Source organism: Falco naumanni, chromosome 16 (genome assembly GCF_017639655.2).
Source record: "Falco naumanni isolate bFalNau1 chromosome 16, bFalNau1.pat, whole genome shotgun sequence".
NCBI lineage: Eukaryota > Metazoa > Chordata > Aves > Falconiformes > Falconidae > Falco > Falco naumanni.
Window position 1 is genome coordinate 1,165,802 of NC_054069.1, and position 20,809 is coordinate 1,186,610.

The 20,809-nt window shown below is 60.7% G+C and overlaps 2 protein-coding genes across 5 annotated transcripts in view; one reads left to right on the plus strand and one right to left on the minus strand.

Moving 5' to 3' along the window:
- On the minus strand, nt 1-19,817 carry PCSK7 (proprotein convertase subtilisin/kexin type 7). 4 transcript variants are annotated; one of them, XM_040615926.1, is made up of 16 exons: nt 19,743-19,817; nt 18,180-18,659; nt 17,580-17,714; nt 17,003-17,168; nt 14,961-15,051; nt 14,086-14,140; nt 12,169-12,307; nt 11,484-11,584; nt 6,468-6,635; nt 5,284-5,391; nt 4,162-4,264; nt 1,760-1,916; nt 1,510-1,604; nt 1,250-1,343; nt 809-926; nt 1-655 (listed from the first exon to the last, which is right to left on the minus strand). In XM_040615926.1, the coding sequence occupies exons 2-16, from the start codon at nt 18,645-18,647 to the stop codon at nt 245-247; spliced, it is 2,409 nt and encodes an 802-aa protein (XP_040471860.1). In that variant the 5' UTR covers nt 18,648-18,659; nt 19,743-19,817; the 3' UTR covers nt 1-244. The 4 variants fall into 4 exon arrangements, with proteins under 4 accessions (XP_040471860.1, XP_040471861.1, XP_040471862.1 ...); XM_040615927.1 differs by lacking the exon at nt 19,743-19,817 and adding an exon at nt 18,983-19,259; XM_040615928.1 differs by lacking the exon at nt 19,743-19,817 and adding an exon at nt 18,769-18,925 and having other exon boundaries at nt 6,528-6,635.
- RNF214 (ring finger protein 214) overlaps nt 19,748-20,809 on the plus strand; it is a 9,064-nt gene continuing 8,002 nt past the window's right edge. Inside the window, exons 1-3 of the mRNA XM_040616330.1 lie at nt 19,748-20,075; nt 20,155-20,399; nt 20,675-20,734. Of these exons, the coding sequence (XP_040472264.1) occupies nt 19,748-20,075; nt 20,155-20,399; nt 20,675-20,734 (633 nt within the window). The remainder of the gene's footprint in view (nt 20,076-20,154; nt 20,400-20,674; nt 20,735-20,809) is intronic.

The following is a 20,809-nucleotide window of genomic DNA, read 5'->3' on the forward strand; positions in this document are numbered from 1 at the left end:
GCGTCGCTGCGGCGCAGGCTCCATTCGGAATGGGTTTAAGGCTGGCTTTGCTTTCCAGTGGGAAGGAAAGGGAAGCTCCCCTTCCACTGCCAGCATTCCTCCTCCTTGTTTCTGAGCCACTTCCAATGCCAGCCTCCGTAGGACACAACGGCAACAGTCCTTGGTGGCTCTGGAAGTCTCTGCTGCGCGTGCACGGGAAGGTCGTACCGAGAGGGAGGGACGCAGCCCAAACCCCCAGCCCCCGCTAGCACGTCTGGTGCTCCCTGTCCTCCGAGAGCAGCTCGGCCGTCGCCTCCCGGCCAAGGTACCCCGCCGCGGCTGGGGCCGCCTCGTGGAAGCTCACAGCTCTCCCACTGCTGGGAAGTTTGGGGTGGGTGGGGGTCCAGGACCCTTCCTCCCCCTCATCCTCTCGGGCAGGCTCCGGGTGCTCACACTCCATCTCAACGTCCTCAATGTCCTTCTCCCGGTAGAGGGGCACAGACTCCATCTCCAGGCCGCTCTCCAGGGCTCTGTGCTTCCCTCCCTGCTGGTACCATTTGCAGGCAGCGGAGCCACTGCAGGTCACGTCAAGCCCCACATTGTTCCTCGTCAGGCAAACCTCCAGCATGTAGTAGAAAGTCCAGAACACGGCAAAGCATCCCAACAGCAGGAGGGTCTACAGAGGAGGAAACCCCTTAAGAAACAAAGCCCTTGAGCACCCCAGAGCCCGGCCCCGTTGCCCAGAGGAGAGGGCACGGCGCCAGGGGGATCGGTGAGGCCGATTCCCACTCCTGCAGAGGACAGTGCCCCGGCCTGCAGGCGGGCTCACCTTGAGGGTGTTGGCTGTGATGGTGTAGCGCTGCTCCTCGGGGATCTCCAGCCCTGGCGGGCAGGGCAGGGAGAAGTCGCTGCTCAGGTACTGCCCGCTCATGGCTTCCTCCAGCAGCCTGGGGGACAGAGGCACCATCAGGGTCCTTGCAGGCAGGGCCGCTCCGGGGAGGGTCCCAAATGCCCACAAAGGGTCTGCAGCGCCTCTCGCACCACGAGGGTTGCCCTCCTGGGTCAGACCCTGCCAACAGAGCTGTTTTCTACAGCCCACAGCTCCCCTGTGAAGTGTACTGAGGGTACCCAGTGCCCCGTGCTAGGGACCAGCGGCCAGGCTGCAGCCTCACCCTGCCACACACCTTGCAGCACCTGCTCAGACTCAGGATACGGCCCCTCAGCCCTCCGCCTCCTGTCTCCCCACCAAGACAGAGTTGTGGTGCCCTACCTCTGCCGTTCCTTCATCTCTGCTGGGGCCCAGGAGGAGCCGTACAGGGTCAGCTGCCACTGCTTCAAGGTCCCAGGCCTTAGGCTCTCGTCTCCTGGGGAAGAAACAGGTTGGTCCAGCAGGGAACTTGCCCACCCGGATGGGTGGCACTGCATGGACTTAACGCGCGGCCACTCAGGCACTGAGCTGCCAGCTCCCCAGGACATGGCATGGAGCTACTGCGACCGCCCCGTGAAGGACCCCTGGAAGGCAGGACTCACCGATGTCCCTGACAACCAGTCTGTACGTGCCCTGTGCCTCCTCGCCCCAGCACCGGACTGTGGAGAAGGTCCAGTCAGCAAAGCCATTGGGGTCCCTGCCAAAGGGTGAGGAGAAACAACCCATGAGAGGGCAACGCAGCCTGAGCCACAAGGCTGGACATGGGCCCTGGCTCTCTGGCCCGGGGCCAGCCGGGCTGGGTGCCCTGCCCTGCAGCGGGAGCCCCCGCACCCTGTCCCCCTCGGTGCTTACGAGTCCATGCTCCTGGTGGTCCCTATCAGGGACATCATGCCACTGGGGCAGAAGAGCCGGATCTCCAGGTTGCCACGACGGGGGTGGGTTATGGTGACGGTGACGGCCACGTGCTCCAGGGTCCTCATGCCAGAGAGCTCCAGGTCAGTGGTGGTGACTGGGAAAGGGAAGGCAGGGTTTGCCGAGGCTGGCGGCCAGAACGGAGTCGCCCACTTCCAGCCAGCCCTAAGGGGCTGCGGTGCCACTTCACAGGACACACGCTTGTCTCTGCCTCCTCAGCAAGAGGCAGGAGCCAGGGCAGTCACACCCCACACAGGGAGGCTCTGCCAAGTGCCTGGCAGCAAAGCTGTGCTGTGCTCAGCGGCCTGGCCCTGGTCCATGGTCCACGAGGAGCCTCCTTGTCTGTCCAAGCCGAGCCACCCACACACCTCCCTGGCCAGCACAGGGAAAGGTGCGCTGGCACGCTCCCTCCGGGCACACCACGTCGTGCTCGGGATGCTTGACATGGGCCAGGGGCTGTCAGGTCCTCCCGGACCAGAGCTGTGGGAGGCACCAGGTACTGGCTGTCCTCTGCCTGCAGCTGTGCCCTCTGTCCCCTGCCTGAGTCAAGCCGGGACCAGGCAGGATGGAAAGGATGGTGGGAAAGGGGTGAGGAGTAGGTGGTAAGGAAGGAGGGGTGAAAGGCAACTGCACAGCAGTGGGCAAGCTGACTCCTAGGCATCCCCCAGAGCAGGAAGACGACAGGAACCCACACTTTCCTCTGTTCACGAGGAGGGGGCCCTGGCACACCCCTCTGCTCCCTAATTTACCAGCAGCCTCTTGCCTGCAGCCGAATCCTCATTTCACAAGGGGCCCCAGCTTCTCCCTATAGGACCTGTGTCACATCCAACCCTTCCCTGGCCCTGACTCAGTCTGCGGGTTCAGGAGCCCACCCACCCAGAGCGCTTTAGCCACTGCAATGAAATAATACCTCGTCCTTCATCGAATCCTTCCTGCCTCGGATTTGTGCCAGCTTTTGGCACCCCCAGAGGCTGCTTTGAACTCACATTTACACCAGAGCCAGGTTCGGAAAGAGGACTGGGATAAGAAGCCTGGTGTCCAGGCTCCCTGACCCCACAGCAAACCACTCGCAGCTCCGCGGATGCTCCCAGCCCCAGAGCTGCCAATCATAGCACAGGAAACCTTGGCACGCTGCAGAGCGGATTTCAGCCTGTGGCTTGGCCTCCTCTCGGCTGAGCGGCAGGTGTTCTCCAGCCTCTTCTAAGAGGGGAGGTGGGCGCATCCCAGGACCAGGCAACGTGCCTGCAGCTGCTGGCCAGCATGCTCCCTGAGGCCACATGGGGAAAGGGTTAACTCAGAGTCAACCTGCCCTACCTGGGGGACAGCAGTGCCCCTGGCCACACATTCCTCTGTGCATAATTCTCCAAAGCCTCTTTTCTGCCTCTCCCAAACTCTGTTTGCTGCCCACCCTTCAGCTCACAACTCCTTTTAGGGTAGAGGGAGCTGCTTCACACCCAACCCTCTCCTCAAGCAGTGGGGCTAGCCCTACTGCCAGTCTGAGGAGCAGGGTGTCACCCCTGTCACCCTTCGGTGCTAGTACCTGCAAGGGAGCACTGTGCTGCAGAGCTGGGCCAGCCCAGCCAGGCAGGGACAGGAGAAAGGGCGAGTACGTGCCCAGCATCTCCTCAGTCTGCAGCAAGGAGGGGAGGGACAGGACCTCCTGCAAGGGGGGTGCTGACCTGCCAAGCTCCCAACTCTTTCCGGGGGTCCTCTGTCCTGGGGAAAAGCTCCGGGTGCTGCCGAGCCCCAGCACCTCTGCCAGGAGCTGCAGCTGGGGCAGTGAGGGGTGCAGGGCCAGGCCCCCTGGAACAGCATCTCCGGTGGGACGGGGAGGGGGCCGGTAGCCCAGCCTCGGTGCAAGAAGCGGTGCCCAGCCAGAGAGCCAGGCCCCGCTGGGGGGCCGGGAAGGGCTTGGGGCAGAGCTGTCCTTCCCACTGGTAGCAGCCGGAGCAGCGCCTTGTTTATGTGGACAGAGGCCGCCAAGTCGGGAGCTGGAGCATTACCTAAAATGGTCAAAGCCAGAGGAGCAGGTCTGGCCGCTGCCCAGCCTGGCCATGCTCGATAATGCCTGTCTGCTCCTCAAAGACATCAATCTATGGGACAGAGTTATGGGGAGGGGACCACATCAACAGAGATAGATCCCTTGGGGAAAAGCAGCAGAAAGAGAGAGGAAAAAGCCCAGGCAGCCCAACACTTAACCCCTTCGCAGCCTCGTGCAACCTGGGGCTTGCCCTGCCGAGCTGTCAGCATGCCCGGCTGCACCCCACACCGGTGGGAATGGGCTGGATCCCTGGACTTGGTGTGTAAAATCATGTGCTCTCACGTGGCACACCTGCTCTTACCATTCCAGGCAACCTCCAGCTCCTGTGGGAGTAACGGGATGCTCCTGCCCTCCTTCAGCACAGGACTCACGTATGAGGCGAGGTATGGGACGGACTCCCAGATCTGTCAGGGGAAAGGCAAGAAGATTCAGCATGAGGGTGCACCCTCCCTGCACATCCGTCCCTCAACTTCCCACCACCCCCGCACGCTGCTCCTGTCCATAGCACAGCTAACGTGTGGGCATGGGCCCAGCTTGGGCCCAGGCAAGGGGCCTCTGCCGACGCTGCGGTGGCGCACAAAGCCAGGCAGCGCGCACGGGCTGCGAAGGAGTGCCTGCATGCCTAACAGGGGAAGGAGAGCTACTGGCTGGGGGCTAGAGGGGCCAGTCAAGACTCCCCCACTCCGGGTTTGTCTCTGCCACCACCCGAGCGGCTTTGAGCAGTTACTTGAAGCCATTCCGTTTCGTCCCCAGGTGCAGCAGGGCAGGGAATGTAGCAGAACCCAAAGTCCTGCAGGAGGAGAGAGCAGCCTGAAAGTCCCCGCGAGGCAGGCAGTGTTGCTGACAACCAGCAGTGACCCAGCGTGGCTGCATGGTGCTCTATGCATGAGTGAGGACCAAGTGCCAAAGGGATATGCCCCGGTCTCCAGGCAACTGGAGGCACAGGGAGGAAGAGATGGGGATGCCCCTGCCTGCTCTGACCACACCACTCCCGCGGCAGCCCCAGCAGCCCCCGGGGTGCAGAGCCCAGAGCTGGCAGCCGAGAACGTCCTGCTTCCTTGGGGCATCACGCCCTCACTGGAGCCCCCCACACAGGGAGGAAGGTACTGGGGCTGCCGACAAAACTCCCCACGCCATGAATCAGAGCTGTTGTCTCCCACCAGCGAAGCCTCTCGCCCATGGCTATATATAGTGCTGAGCGCGCAGCAGCTCAGGGGCAGGATTCAGGCATTGCCGAAAGCCTCATTACTTCACACCACAAGCAGCCTTACAGTGAGGGCTGGCAGGACGATGGCCAAAGCACCGGCCCTGAACGGCGACAGTGTCACACCACAGCGTTGCCAGTACAGGAGCTGTCCCCGCCACTGGGCTGTGTCTGCTCTTACCTGTGGGCCGGACACACCCGGGACAGGGAGGGAATTACCTTGGCAGCGTTGACCAGCCTCCAGGCGTTCAGCAAGCCGAAGCCGTGCTGATGGCTGTGGCTGAAGCCAGCCTGGTTGATGTCCCACTTGGCGTGACGATCCTCGTACTGAAAATAAATGCAGGGCACTCTCATTACCTTGGGGGACACCGGCCACCCCGACAACCCAGAGCAAAGGGAGCCAGGCCTGAAGGGAAGGAGGCTCAGAAACATCCTGCGGAGCGGGGAGGCAAACCCACATGGCCTTATTAGAAAGAAACAGGTTGGTCTTTGTTTGAAACAAGTCCCAGGACAAACAGGCTTCCCAGCTCCTCAGAAAGGAAATCAAGCAGCACAAAAGGGCACAAATGCTTCTGCTCTGAAACATCCCAGCTGCTCTCTGCTGACCAAGCCATAGGCTGTGGGATGGCAGAAGCTTGGTGAGAAGGAACGGAGTCCTTTAAATCAACACGAGCCAGGCCAGGACAGATCTGGGTTCCATCACTTAACACACTGTAGTGCTCCGGCAACGCTGGCTTGCGGTTGTGGAAAACACTGCCCTATGCCAAAGCGAGTACAGTATCAGCTGGACAGACTCCTGCTCCCCAGAGGAGTGCAGAAAAAGCCCTGTCCCTACGCGGAATCAGGCAGCTCCAGTCTGCTCCCGCTCCTTGCTCTCTACCGTGAAACTGCGCTGGAGCTGAGGCCGAGTGAAAGGAAGGGCTGTGTTTGCTGCTGAGCTCTCTGTTATGTCTGTTTCCAAGAGCCCGATTCTCCGGAGCTGGAGGAAGGGCCAGAGCAGGGCAGAGCTCCTTGCTTTCCCTCTCCACCGACTGTGGGTTGGCACTGCAGAGACACGTGCTGGCCCTTCGGCTTGGCCACACCGCACGCACACACACACGCACTCCTAGTGCCCGTGGGCGAGGCACGGTGAGCCCCTGGAAGACCTGTACGCTGGCAGATGGAGGCATTCCTGGAGCAAATACCCCATTTATTATCATGACAGAGGAAAATGCCTCAGCCACATTCCTGGAAGGAACAAGGGGTGAGAGGAAAACACCATCCCTTTGCTGGGAGCCAGACAACTGAGAGATTTATAGAGGGGCAGGCAGACATAAACAAGGTTGCGCACGACAGGACCTCAGCCATCCTGCAGCATCCGAGGGGCAGCTGCAGGAGAAAGGGAGGGAGGGAGTGCCACTCACCTTGGTGGCGGTGAAGACAATGATGTGCTGAACATCTCGCCAGGTCAGACATGGCCGTACCTGCAGCATCAGTGCGATCATCCCGGCTGCAAGAGGAGCGGCAGCTGAGGTCCCCGTGTGGCCCTCTGTACAGCCCGTGCCCTTCTGCAAATCCCAGTCCGTTGTCACCTTCCGAGAAAAAGGAGAGAGGCCTCCTGTCAGGCCACTGTTTGCCACGCTAGGGTAGGTACTCGAGCAGCCACGCACACAGTCCCTACCCTGAGCCATGCCCTTGGCACACCAGCTCCACTGGCAGCCCATGCTCAGCCTGCAACACGACTGCCAGCAAAAGGGACAGGGACAGGGTGTGCCCCCAGGGACACAGGACAGCGCGCCCCCCACGCTATGCAAAGGGCAGGATAGATGGGGGGTTCTGAGGCCCCCCACCATCATCCTGGCCACAGCTGAGAAATGAGCAATACTCGAGCACAACAGGTAGAAACGGGGCCAGCAGCCACGCTCCTGGCAGAGATCGAGGCAGGTGGTGGAGAGCTTGTGGGCGAGGGCAGCCCGGGATCCCCATTTACCACGTGAGCACCCCAACGGCGTGCAGCGCGGTGCGCAAGCTGCTGGGTTTTCTTGGCAGCCCTGCAGCACTGGTCTACCGCTCACACGTTTCCATCCACAACGCTCACGTAACTGCTATTGCTCTACCACAAGCATGATGAGGGGGAAAGATCCCCCCCAGGCTGGCTGGACACATGAGGGGAATGCTTGGAAAACTGGGAAAGGGGAGAAAAGGCAGAGTCAGCAGCTCTCTTCCCCAGCAGCCTGGGTCCCCCTGGCTGGCCCTCTCCTCCAGCACCAAGGGCCCTCTGAGGCGCCTGGTTATTATTTGCTGAGGATGGTGAAAACCTTCTCCACCTCAGCACACCTTTGGCCAAGCCGAGTGTCCTGGGGGAGAGAGGAGCTAATCCTGCCCCTGCTGCACTGCTGCTACGGCAATGACAAGGGTGCTTGGTGCGGCCAGCAGCACCCTTCCCCGCTCCGCTAGGCAGCCAGGCGCGTCTGTCGAAATGCAATGTGGTCTGCCCCAGGTGAACAGAAGCCTTTGAGCAGGGGAGGGGGGTGAGGTCTGGAATAGAGCAGGAATCTGAGCCTGACAGCCTCGGCAGGGGAGGGAGAGCGCTGCTGCATGCACTGTTGGGCCGAAGCGCTGGGCTTCTCTGCACTGTGCCAAGGCGTGCTGCAGCCTTCAAAGGGGACCACAGACACTCGCTCTGCACCTTCACACACCGTCCTAAGAGATTCAGGGAATACAGCTGAGCATCCACTGTCCCTTGCCCAGGGACACCTCCTGCCTGTCCGTGACCACAGGGAAACACAGGCAGGGAAAGGTGGGCTGGGGCAGTGGGGCAGCACCCAGTCCGAACAGCACGCCAAGGCCAGCACCCAGAGTCCGACTCCCCCTGTACAAAGCTTTCAGACAAAACGAGAAAGTTGTCTGAATGCCCACGGGTTCCCCGTCCCAAGCAAAGACACAGTGACGTGGTCCTTAACCTCCTGCCTGCATGAACCGTGCCTAATCTGCCTGTCTCCCAGCTGTCTCTTCCGCACCGGCAGCTTCCCCGCAGACAGGAGGGAGGAATTTGCAGCACATGAACTTTCTTTCTCTCTGTGGTTGCTGAGATCAGGCTGGGAAACAGGAGGGGCGCCCAGAGATCCCATCACCCTCCCTCAGCCAAGACCAGAACAACAACAGGGGCAGGGCAGCAGCAGGGGGAGAGGGTCAGGGATTAGCTGCTGAAAAGCCTGGAAACATTTCCCAGACAGTTCCCGGCCAGGACACGGGCACCCAGAAAAAAACAGTACAAGGTGGGAAGGACAACACCACAGCTCCCCAGCTGCGAGGTACAGCCCTGAGCTGGGAGCTGGGATACAAACAGTCCAGTCTGGGGCTGAGCAAGGCAGCTCAGGCAGCTTCTCGCCAGCCCAAGGGCAGAGAAGCACCTTTACAGCCAGTTTGCACAGTGTTTTGCTGAGGATAAGGAACAGCAGCTTTACGCTGTGCTGGACCGTGGACGGTTGCTCTGGCCTACAGGAGCAATAGCCAAGGCACAGCAGCATCCCACGCAAGCACTGCTCCCCCTGCCCCTGCTCGCAGCCAGCTTCGCTACAGAAGCTAGAGCAGCTCTGGCAAGAAGCTTCTGGTTTCAGTCAACATCCCTGGGGCTTTGGAGGTGGCATCTCTGCACCCCGTGCAGGAAAACCAGCAGCAGCTCACGGAGAGGCGCAGCCCCCCCGAACTCGACCACCGTGAATGCTCTCCAGGGTACTCTGGACACATGCACAAAGCGGTTGTTGACTTAGAACCAAAATACAACCTACGAAGTCAAATACAAAATACAAATTCAAACAAGCTGCTGCTACTCACAGGGACCTCAAGCTCACCACAAAGAGTCCTGGGAGACCCGCGCTTCAGGCAGAACACATCCCAGTTGAATAGTGATGAATGCAGATATTCTCCTTTGGAGAGACAGGAACTGGGCCTGAACTAAGTAACTCTGGGGGAATCTCACAACAGTTACAGTTTGGGACCTTCCTCATCTTCACTGCTGACCACAGCATCCCTCCGGCACAGCTGAGCCTCTGCAGAGGGACTGCACAGGGCTGTGCAAAGCACACGGAACATCAAAAGAGGCATCGGGAGGTGCCCAAATTATGCCACCTCACTGCAAACTGAATGTGTCCGTCTGCCCATGCCCCCCCCCCCCCCCCCGCGGAGAGAGCCTGCACTGCCAAAAGCTGTAGGTTTTGTTGCCTTCTATACTTGACTTGGTAACATTTTGCCAGCTGTTAACAACTCCAGCTTGCTCTCAGACGCTGCCTGTCCTACAAAGAACACCCCGAGCAGCATAAACTTGCAGTAGGAAATGCAGTGAGTGCCAGAAGCCGTATTAAATTCTTCCCATTAAGGAAACCACACGAAGTTTATAGTCTGGTAAAAGAAAAAAACCCAGCAGATGGCTGCTGAGAAGTTAACTCTGGCATCACTGAAGCACAGTTAAAGGGCATTTCAGAGCGAACGATCCTCCAGAAAAAGGGGGGTGTAAGTTTTAACAGGGCACGGGCTTGCTAAAGGAGCGATGGCAGTACTGCAAAGAAACAGGACAGCTCTCTGGCACCTGCCGTGCCTAGGCTATTTGTGGCATCTCATCCTGGCTTCCCAGCTGAGTATCAGCTCCTGCTTTAGTGTCCCACAAGGCCAGTATTTGAAACGAAGGGGCATTTGAGACTTTCAAAGCACTTGAGCCAGCAGCAACTTGGGGGAAGCTGGACATAAACCCAGAAACCTGTAATGCTTGATGAACGTGCACCAGAGCCCTTGCTTGGTGGCAGTTTCCTTTTTTCCTAGCATCAGTAGCTTCCAAACCAGTTTGGGACAATTGAAGTTATTTCTGAAAGGAAAAATTAGCTCCATTCTGGGTTTTGATTTCCCTGCTGCATGAGTCAAGCCATTGCTCCAGGCAGATTGCACCATGCTCTACTTAGGCACGAATTCCTGCCCTGGCTCTGGACTGCAAGAGGAGTTTGCAGAGTCCCAACCAGGTGGCCGAGGAACCCAGGCTCTCCCTGTTCCCCTGGTTTGCTCAGCACACGGGGAAGCCTGTTTGACAAGCCTGGATTTAGCTCCTCTCTGGCAGGTAGAAAGCCACAGCCGCACGTCCCTGCTCACAGGAGCACCTCAGGCACCATCCTTCGTCCATCTGGCCCCCCGCCCCCCCGCCCCGAGACCCTCAGGCACACACTGCTGGTGCTGATCTGCCTCTGCGACTTCGCTGCCTCATTGGCTTTGCCAGGAAAGCATCTTTGGGAACTGCCTGTCCTGATGGGAGATCCTCCCAGTGCCTGCCAAACCAGGGACAACCCAACCCCCATCAGTCAGGCCTGGGGGCCAGGGATGTTTACCCCAAGCTGCCCCAGGGTGGTTTGGGCTCTGCAGTCCCCGTTGGCACCACTGGACAGGAATGGGTCACAGCCGTTTGGGCTGGTTAGGCTGACAGCCCCCTCGAGTGCACCAGCATCAAGGGAGGAACACACTGGGTCAGGCCTGGGGCTGGTGAAAACAGGACCGGCTGCTTGGCTCAGGCAAAAAGGACATTTTGTTGACAAGTAGTCATTTTTTGGCAAAAAAGGAAAAGCTGATAAAAATATTCTGAAAAATTCAGCTTGGAGAGGCACATGTGCCAGAACAGAGAAGAGGCTGGGGCCAAGTAGTTTAAAGAGCCCGATGCTGCTCCCAGCCCTCCGTGCTTGTCTGTGCTCCCGCATCCCTTTGGAGCTGAGGCAAGGGGGCTGGCTGGGCAGGGCGTGTTGCAGCCCACACCGAGCCGAGCCGCAGCCGCCCCTGCCCCTTTCTCTTCAGGAAAGCCCACAGTGGCATAGGAGCCTTGCTCCTTTGCTGCACAAAGGGGACACACAGAGCTGGGAGCAAGCTTACCTGCTGCCAGCGGCCCCTGGGGCTGAGCCGAGGGAGATCCCCGGATGACATTCCCAGGGACACAGTGCAGAGGAATTTCTTAGGGGTCCCCCAAGCAGCCCCTGTCCCAGAAGATGTCTGCCTGCAGGTGCCAGCAGCACAGAGCAGGGAGATGAGGGAGTGCAGCCCTGTCCCTTTCCGTCTGACATATGCCTGCACTTCAGGTGGCAAACATGACACACGCACGATCTGCGTTTGGGGCCAGGAACTCAGCATGCCTGTGAACACCCTTGCAGAGGGTCACGGCTGACAGAGGCTGACAGACAGTGATGACATGAGGAACAACTAGAAAGAGGAACCTCCCTCTCAGAGCACTATTTATGCAGGACATAGACAAAAAGCGTGTTCATTTGCTGCCTCACAAAGGAACCCAACTACCAGCCTAAGGCAGATGTGTGGCAATCAGAATGCACAGAGGTTTGTCCCTTCACCAGCCTCGCAGCCAGGTGTGGCCCACAGAGCACAGGGCAAGGCAATCCGCCTTGTGTGGTACTCACAATGCTTCTCATCATCTTGTCCCCACCGCTGAAGGTCACTGCTAACATGGAGGCACATTCCTCGGCATAGAACGGCATGGAGCCCGTCTCGTCCACTGCACCTGGGAAAAAGTGAAAGGCACCGACTGTGTGAAGTTTCATTTAAACTGCTGAAACTACAAGGTGATGAGCCCCTGAGAACCCATCCTGCTAGCTGTGCTTTTTCACAGGCTGGGAGCTGGGCAGGAAAAGCAAGCCTGTACTTTGCACGGCTGGAAGGGCTATAGGAAAGGCAGCCAAGATGAATAACCTTTCACAGTGCTACAGATCTTCTACCCCTCATGTAGCTTCTGCCCTTGAGAAAGAGGATTAGACATTTCTTTTCTAACACACATGGTGGGAATGCTGCATTTCAGGTCACTCCCTCAACATGGCAGCGTGTCTGTCACAGCCCCAGCGATGGAGGCCTGAACGCAGGCAGGAATTTTCTGGCCTCTTTCTCTGCAGGTCCAAAGGAAACTGCAGGTTCGAGGGCTGAAGCCCACTGCACCTCTGCACACCGCCGTGTTCATTCCCAGAGGACAGACGCCTTCCCACAGATTCCCACTACCCAGCCACCTTCCACAGCTGGGCAGGTCTTGTGCTTTTGGCACGGTCTTGGTTTTCCATGCTAGAAAGGAATGAGACAGAAGACACACGCACTCACCTATTGTGACAGTGTAGATGGAGTTGGCATAACCGTCATAGTTGCAGTTGTCGCTGTGTTGCCCGCCATTGCCACTGGCCACGACAAAAATGCTCCCAAAGCCCCTGCGACCCGCTATCACGCCGTGCTGCAGGGCGGCCTGTGGAGAAGGAACCGGCACTGGTCAGGGCACGTAGGCAGGTGGGCCCTTCCCTGCTGACCCCGGAGGGTTTCTGCCAGCAGCCACGGCTGGTACGCGTGGCTGTGAGCCAGGGGGAGCAGGGTGCTCCCAGACCTCACAGTGTAGCTCACTGCTCAGCCCAGTGCAGACAGACACGTGCACCTCTCCCAAGCTGGGGAAGCATTTGCCCTGCAGATTGCTCAAAAGCACAGGACGTGCTGGAAAGCTGTGTTCTGGCATCCCCATCCAGCAACCAAAGTCCACGCTTTGAGATTTCAACAACCAGCCCTGCCTAGTACTGGGGGTGATAGCAGGGTCGGCCACAACCCCTCCGGGCTGTATTTCCCCCGGCCGGCAGAGTTAGAGAGTTGTGTCTGTTACAGCCATGACCAGACACCAAGATTCCAGAGCGAGTGTGTTACAAAGGCAGCGATGTGGCCAACATCTGGGAATGGCCAGCCTATAGCTCAGTATGGTATTAAGCTAATCCTATGTTAAAAAACAGGAAAAGCAACCTTCCAGGCAATCACAGCACAAAGACTGGCCAGTATTTGAACTCCAGAGGAAGGACAGCAGGCCCAGCCCTCCCAAATTCAGCAGGGCTCAGTCCAGAGCTGCCTCTGCAGCATCAAGGCTTTCCTGTTGACAGGGACTACCCACACGTGGCTGCTGCCCTTCTGCAAGGCACCAGCCCCCACATACACTTGGGCTTTGCCTTTGCCGAGAAACACAACTACAGCAGCCCCACTTGGGAAGCACATTTCCAGGCCAACACCTCGCACAGGCATCATTCCCACCTAGAGAAAGGATATGTGTCTGATGGACAAGCAAGAAAGCAATCCCGCTGGAAATCAACCCTCCTCCTCTGCCCTCCCTTTGGCAGGTGAAGGCACATACTGCATTAGCCAAAAGCCCTGCAGATGCTCTGCCGAGGTAAAGCAAGCTTTGCTTGTGCTCTGTGTCCCAGAGCTTGTTACAGCTGCCTCTGCACGCAGGAAGAGAATAAATTAACTTGCAGAACTGGAAACCATTTGTCATCATGAACTGATAGCTCAGTTGTCAGCATTGCTCCGAACAGCACAGTAACTGCTATCTTGTGGTTAGCAAAGTACAGCAAAAGGTTGCCAAGCAAAAGAGAAATTAAGCAGAACCACATCCCAGTGTCAGTTTTGGGGCCCCTGCAGCAACCCCTCGTTGCAGCACCTGGGTAGCAGGAGCCAGGCACAGGCAGGCTGGGTGCGTTTTGCAGTGGTGCTGCAGTACAGGCGCCGCAAGAACCCCTTAATGGCCTGGGAAGGAGTGGCCTCAGCTCTGACTCTTCCTCTCCCTGCAGTCCCACTGACACCAAACACAGCCATCGCCCCAGCCCCTTATTTACTCTGAGCAACTGAAGGCACGCTGCCTGCCTTGAGAACCACCCTTAGCACTGGGAACACTTGGTCTCCTGAGCAGACAGCATGCCTTGGGTTGCAAAAGTTGTCACAATAATACCACAGGTTGTGAAAGAGCATTTTTCTGCTGGAACCAGCCTCTCCTTGGAAAGCTCATGCAATACTGTCTGAACGCTTCCCGCTCGCAGCAGCGTCACCTCTCCCCACCACACAGTAACATGCAACGCCTCTGCTGGCAGCAATGGAAGCAAACAAACGTGCACTGTGGCACAGCAATGTCCCTCCTTGCCTGTCCAGGCAGGCAAGAAATCACAAGCACTGGAGGGCCAGCCCAGGAATGACCTGTGCTGCTGGGACTATTTTTACCTTTCCCAGTTGATGGGGGCCATCCACAGTTTTCCCATCGTCATCTGGACCCCAGCTGCAAAGACAGACACCATGAAGTGACAGCCCCAGGAGTCGCAGGCAGCAACTCTTCCTCCCATTACAGTTTGCCATTACAGTGAGCTACCAGCAGCCACCAGCTACTCCCAGCACCACGACTGGGATCAGAGGGCATTGTACTTTCCCATCCATCAGGTTGGCCCCTCGCTGCTGGGATATCACTGTAATGTTTGCACTGTGCCCCTGGGTCAGATTCCAGTGGACAAAATGTTTGATATTTGTTTAACAACCAGCTTCTCATACATTCCAGTCCCCATCACACAGCTCAGCTGGGGCTCCCTGACCACAGCGGGGGGCACAGTGCCCCCTCCAGCTCAGCCAGCCCGTGGGATGTGCTGCAGCAGCAGATGGAAGGTGGCCTCACAACTGTAGATGCTGTGCACAGCCTGAGCCAGCTCTCCAGTAACAGGAACACTGGTGTTACTTGTAACAGCAGTAACAGAGAGCACCACTGTACGCGCCCGGCTGCAGACCCCCTCGAGGTTCAGCTGCGCAGAGCCCCTGAGCTGGCCTGTCTGCAGGGCACAGGTGGGCACCAAGCCCAGGGGGACAGACAGGGTGTTCCCTCTGGGACAGACCCACCACCTGGCAGCCTGCCTGCCAGGCACACTCACAGGACTCACAAAAGCCGTGCTGATTTTGGTGCCTCAAGGCTAGCAGGGGCCACAGAAGGAGAGGAGCTGGTGTGAGCATTCAGCCACCAGCTGTGACCCTGTCCCTGTCCCCAGGCAGAGCAGGGCCCACGGCCCCTCACTGGATGTCAGAGTGGTCTGGCTCGGGGTTCCCTTGGGGCTCACCTGCAGCTGTAGATGTCATTGATCTGATAGTGCTTGTTGAAGGCGATGGCCTCCATGCTGTCGGTGAGGGGCCCATCCAGCACTCGGATGCCTGCAGGACAAAGGACAACAAACATGACCAAAGTGGATCAAAGCAAGCTGTATAAACAGTGTAAACAAATCCCTTGGCAGACTCACACGGGCGTCACTCACTCTCCCAGCCTGACAGAACCAGATCTCCTGGAGCTGTAACCCTGCACTGGAGCTGTAACCCTGCAGATCAGTACACAGCGGCTAGATGGGCATGAGGGATTGTAGGTGCACCCTCACGCAGAGCTCCAAGTGCTCTGCTGGACATGGCTTTTCTGCCAAGCAAGTCCTCTGGTCCTACTGCCAGAACCAAGCTGGTGACAGTGACAGTGCAGCCAAACACCAGCTGGGCTCACTCCTGCGCTCCCCTGAGCCCCCCTACCCAGAGTGCTGCTTCCCAGGGGCTTCCTAACATCCCACCCTCAATTATCCTGCTGCTTTTTGTGATTGCTTCCCCTTCCAAGTCACCAAACAGCCAGCCATAGCTCTGGGATGGACGGCACGCTTGCCTGCTGAGGAAAGAGCTCACGAGATGCGGGACACCCCAGCTACCGTGCTCAGACCAGGAAAGCAAGGCCACTTCTCCAGCAAAGCCAATGGAGGCTCAAGGCTGAGTTTTCAGTGCCACAAACCACTGGTAATCACTGTTTTGCATCACGGTTTAGGCTGGTAAGGGATGTTGAAATGGAAATCAGGCACACACCTCAATTAAGCTTGTTTATAAACAGTGCAACCACCCACCCATCCCAGCTCTTGCCTGACACAGCACACGTGGCTTTTTGCTGCTGCATCTGAGCCACCCCAGGGAGGTGCAGAGCAGCCCGGCTAGGGATGCGCTGGCTCTCCCCACCTCGGCTGGCACTGCGCTGGCTCCAGCACTCCCACTCTGCCAGGGCAGCCCCCCTGTCCCCCGCAGAGCTCGAGGCTGCCCCCCTGTACTCACCCTGCAAGGCTGGGCACAGCTTTGGAGAGCTGAAGCCTGAAGAAGTGCCAGGTCCTGCCTGAGCAGCGCAGGGTAAACCCTCCCTACTCACCGTGCTGCCGTTGAACTATGAGCTCATCCTTCCCTCTGCCAGCTGGGCTTTGCTAGCAGTGCCTGCCCGCAGCCTCCCAGGCAGGCTGGAGCCTGGGGATCCTGCTGTGCCCCACAATCAGGGTGGCTGCTCAGGGAAGGCCCCCCCTGGGGTGAGGAAGGGAGGGAGCCAAGCCACTCACAGTGCCCTCGGGCAAGCTCCCAAGCCCCCACACGCTGCTGACACCCCGGGACCCACCTGCTCCCCAGCCCACTGTCCCAGCCGGGGAGCACGGCACCATCTGCCAGGTACAGAGAGAATCCCATCCCAGGCCGTGGCATGGCAGCATCATCCTCTGGTCTGCCCGGGATGCATCCTGCCTGGCACAGAGATATCACCTTCCTCTGTGAAAGAGCGCGAGAGCTCTGGAGACAGCCAAGGCCACAGTAGCATGTTCCCTGGCTTTGCAGAGGAGATGCGCAGCCAGACTTTTGTCCCCCATCTGCCCACGTGAAGCAGAGCTGAGACCAAGCGCGGGGGATCAGCAAACATTTGCTTCTTCAGTGCCTCCAGATACGGCCCGCAGTGCCGCACCAGAGCGGGCGCGTCGTCACACGTTTGCTTGGTTTAGGCAGCACGGCATGGCTGTGCATCTGCTGAAAGCTCTGTGGCTGGGCAGGTGGCATGCTGGGAGCACTCTGGAAAATTTGCGCCAGCACACACCTATTCCTCTGCCAGCAACTGGTTCCTCTGGAGAGGAGCTCAGGCAGGCACCAGTTCCTCCCTCCGACAGACCAACCAGCCTGAGCAAGGCACCGGCTGACTCAGAGCCACTTGGGCCGAGCCACCCCTCCCGTGGAGCTTTGCCCCAGCCCCACAGAATTGGAGATGAGACAGAATTGGAGATGAGACAAGCCAGGCATGAGTGCAGCACATCAGGGTGCCACAGAGTGCGTGTACCTGCGATGCGGCTCCCGTAGGCAACTCCCACCGTGCAGAAGCTGTTGTTTGGCACAGCAGCAATCTCCCCGGCGCAGCGGGTCCCGTGGTGGTTGCCGTTCTCCTCATCAGGGTGAGGCATAGGGTCAGGATCGTTGGAGTTCAAGTCATAGCTGCCTTCTGGGCTCTGAAAACAGACCCACAGCCATGACTCAGGGCTCTGCCCTCCTCTCTCTGGGAAAAGGACTGAAGAGCATGCTACGTGGGCTGAAACCCAGATGGGAAGTCACGGGAACTTAGAGGCTGCTTCCACACGGGGCTGCAGCTCAACACTGCTATCTGCTGCTGCAGGGAAGGGACCAACAGAGGCGGCTTTAGCAGCTGCTGTGGGCCAGAGGGAGGCCAGCTCTCACCTTTAAGCAGCTACCTCCCACACGTAGCACAGAGGCTGGTAACCCTGCAGCTCGGGGGCAGAATCTCCCAGGGAAAGGTTTGCTGCTGGCACTCCCCACCCTGGCTGAGCCCAGGGTGACAGCGCGGGTCGGGCTCTGCTGGCAGCCAAGCACTTGCACGCTCCTGCTGCAGAGCTGGCACTCACGTAATTTGGCTGTATGTCTTTGATGGTGTGCTCCACGCCGTCGTCCACCACCACCACCGTCACACCGTGCCCGGTCACATTCCGCTCCCAGACGCCCGTGACATTGATGTCCTTCCCAGGGCTCTTGCGGTTGTTCTAAGCACCAGAAAGGACAGCGAGGGGAGTGGGTCAGCTGTGAGGAGACCTTTTGGGCACGCTGGCTACGATGTGCAGGGCTGGGGCTGGGCTAGGAGCACCAGGAGTCGTCACAGGATAGTCACGGGATGTTTGTTTGTTGCAGGGAGCAACAGCCGCTCGAGCCACAAAGCAGAGCGCCCAGTGCCACGGGGCTGACACCGTGCTTCCAGCCTGCTAACCGTACAGCATGCTCTGGGCAAAACCCCTCTGCCCACCCCAGCACCAGTGGTGCACAGCCAGCGGCAGGAGCTGCCTCCTCCCATTATTGCAGCGAACACATGGCAGGCAGGGCGAGCTCTTGGTGTGCTTCCTCCTTGCTGCAAGGACTGAAAGCGACTGTTTCATCTGCCACGTGACAGCTCGTTTACAGCCATACAAGCAGCCCAAGCCTGCTAGCACAACAGGAGCCAGAAAACCACTCACCAGATGCCACTGCTGGGGGTATTTGGGATCATTAAAGTGCAGGCTGCGTTTGGAGCGTTTCAGAAGCTTCTGTTCCGAGTGCCACCGCACGCTGTCATGCTGTGCAAACAAAGTGTCCACTGACCTCCTTATTGCTTCATGTTCGCTTGCCGCATGGCCGTCAGGCTGGTAGGTGAAGAGGTAATGACCCCTGAGCTCCCCAACGCGGCCCATGTTCACCAGCCCCGCAGTCTGGGCCAGCTCCTCTGCCCGCTGCTCCAGTTCCTCCTCAGGTGCATCCAAGCTGACAGCCCACGTCAGCCTGCTGTGCTGGGCGTCAGTGCCAGGAGCACGCTCCTCACCGCAGGCCAGTCCGTCTGATGAAGTGAGGGGGATCCAGGTGGCACTCAGCCAAAGGCACGTGTGGATACAGAGTGCGGCCTCCATCCCTGTGCTCCATAGCGGCACCCTCCACTTCCAATGCGGCATCAGACAGGCGGGCTGCAAACAGCAGAAAATAAAACCAGTGAGAAGCCCTTCTGATCAGGCATAGGGCGGCCACAGCTTCCCGTGACAGCCCCACGGCTCCTGGCGGGCAGCGCTAGCACACCTGGGCTGGCCACCAACCCGCCGGCACAGCAGAGATCCCTTTCTGGGGAAAGCCCAGCCAGGGCGGCTCCTTCCCAGCAGCGCAGCACTGGGAGGCCACACCCAGGCCGGGCAGGGATCGATCCCAATCGCGGCCCTGCCTGCCGGGGTGGTGGCCCGGGGCCAGAGCACACCGCGCTGCTGCCTGGTGGAGGGGGGGCACCTCCCTCTCTCACCGTGGCCTGGCACTGCGCAAAACTGGCAAGAAACGACCGATGCGCAGTTCCCCAGATATGCACGTCACGAGAAGTGTCACAACCCAAATGGCACCCGAGGCCAAGAGCTGGTTCCTCTTCTGGGGGAGCCCCGCCGAGCTGGTTTCTCACACGTTCGAGGGTTGGAGGGACTCGCTTGCACCTGGCGTGGGTGGCCACGGCCGCCGTGCCCCGGCCCCATACCCATTCCACCAGCCATGGCACTGCACGGGGGAGGCCCCTCCCAGACCCTGCTCCCACATCCACCGGCGTGCCCTCATGCCCCCCTACAGCTCGACGCCCCCCGCCGCCCCCCCTCAGTGCCAACCCCGGGCTCTCCCCTCTCTGGGCAGCTCAGCAGCTGCGGTTCGGCTGGACACCGAGCTCCAGCCTCCCACCCTGCGGAAGGGCCGAGCTGCCCGGCTTTAGCTGGAGCCCCGCCGCCCCCCGGGGCAGCCTCGGCGCCCCCCGCTACCAGCCAGCACCAGGGAGCCGGGGGGACACAGAGCGCCTCGGCCTCGGGCCGGGGCGCGGAGCCCGGAGGCAGGTGCTCGGGGCGGGAGCACCGGAGCGGACCGGGCCGGGCCGCTGCCCCGGTCCCCGGGCCGGGCCGGGCCGGGCCGGGCGCCTGCAGCCCAGGCTGGACGCGGGGCCGTCCTCCAGGCAGCGCCGAGCCGCTGATCCCGGCCCCAGCGAGGCCCAGGGGTCCCGGCCGGCCCGTCCCGTCCCGCCGGGCACTCACCGGGCATGGGCCGGCGCCGCTGCCGGATGCCCGCCGCCGCTGCCAGCGACGTCACATCCGGCCGCGGCGCGCGGCCTCCCCCCCGGCAGGGGCGCCCGCGGGCCGGCCGCGCCGCTCTGCGCCGCCGCTCGCTGGAGCCGGAAGGGGCGGGGCGGCGGGGGCGCGGGCCGTGCCGCTCCCGCTCCCGCTCCCGCGCCGCGCCCCGCCGGGCCCGGGCCCTGCCCGCCGCGCAGCCAGCCCCATGGCGCTGGAGCAGGCGCAGGCCGACGGCCCCGCCGCTGCCCCGGCCCCGCCGCGCCTCTGCGAGCCCGGCCCCGCCGCGCCGCCCGGCAGGTAGGTAGGCGGGCCCGGCGCGGCCGCGGCCCGGTCCCGGGCGGGCGCCGCCAGTGACCGAGATGTTTGTTTCGCGCAGCGGGAGCGCCCTCGCCGCACCGGAGAGCCCCGGCGAGGCGGCGCCGGCCGGGCCCGGCGGAGAGGCTGAGCCCGCGGCCGCCCCCCTGCGGCCCCGCCGCCCCCGGGCAGGCCCCGGCGCTGCTGGCGGCGGCGCCCGGCGGCGCGGGGCAGCCCGAGGCCGGGGGTCAGAGCGGCGGGGCGGCGGCGGCGGAGCCCGACGCGGAGGCAGCTCCCGCCCGGCCCTCGCAGAACATCGCGGTGCAGGTGGGTGGCGGGGCCGGCGGGGCGGGGGGCCCGGCCGCGGCGGGGACCGTGCGGGGGCCTGGCTGCGCGGAGCGGGAGGCCGGGCCGGGCGGCAGAGCAGCTCCGCGGGGCGCCGCGGCATTGCGCTTTGGCCGGGCCGGGCGTGGGGAACGCGGCCGGGCCCCGGGGCAGGTCCCGCTGCCGCCGCCGCGGCTCCAGGGCTGGCTGCGGGCCTGTGCCCGGCCACCCGGCGAGGCGACTGGTGGGCGCTCTGATGGCACCGTCTCCCTCTGCAGACCGACTTCAAGACGGCCGACATGGACGTGAACACGGATCAGGATATCGAGAAGAACTTGGTGGGTATCAAAGCCCTGGGGTCCCAGGTCTGGCTCCGCCGCTCCCCCGCAGCTGTTCCTGGGCAGAGGAGCTGG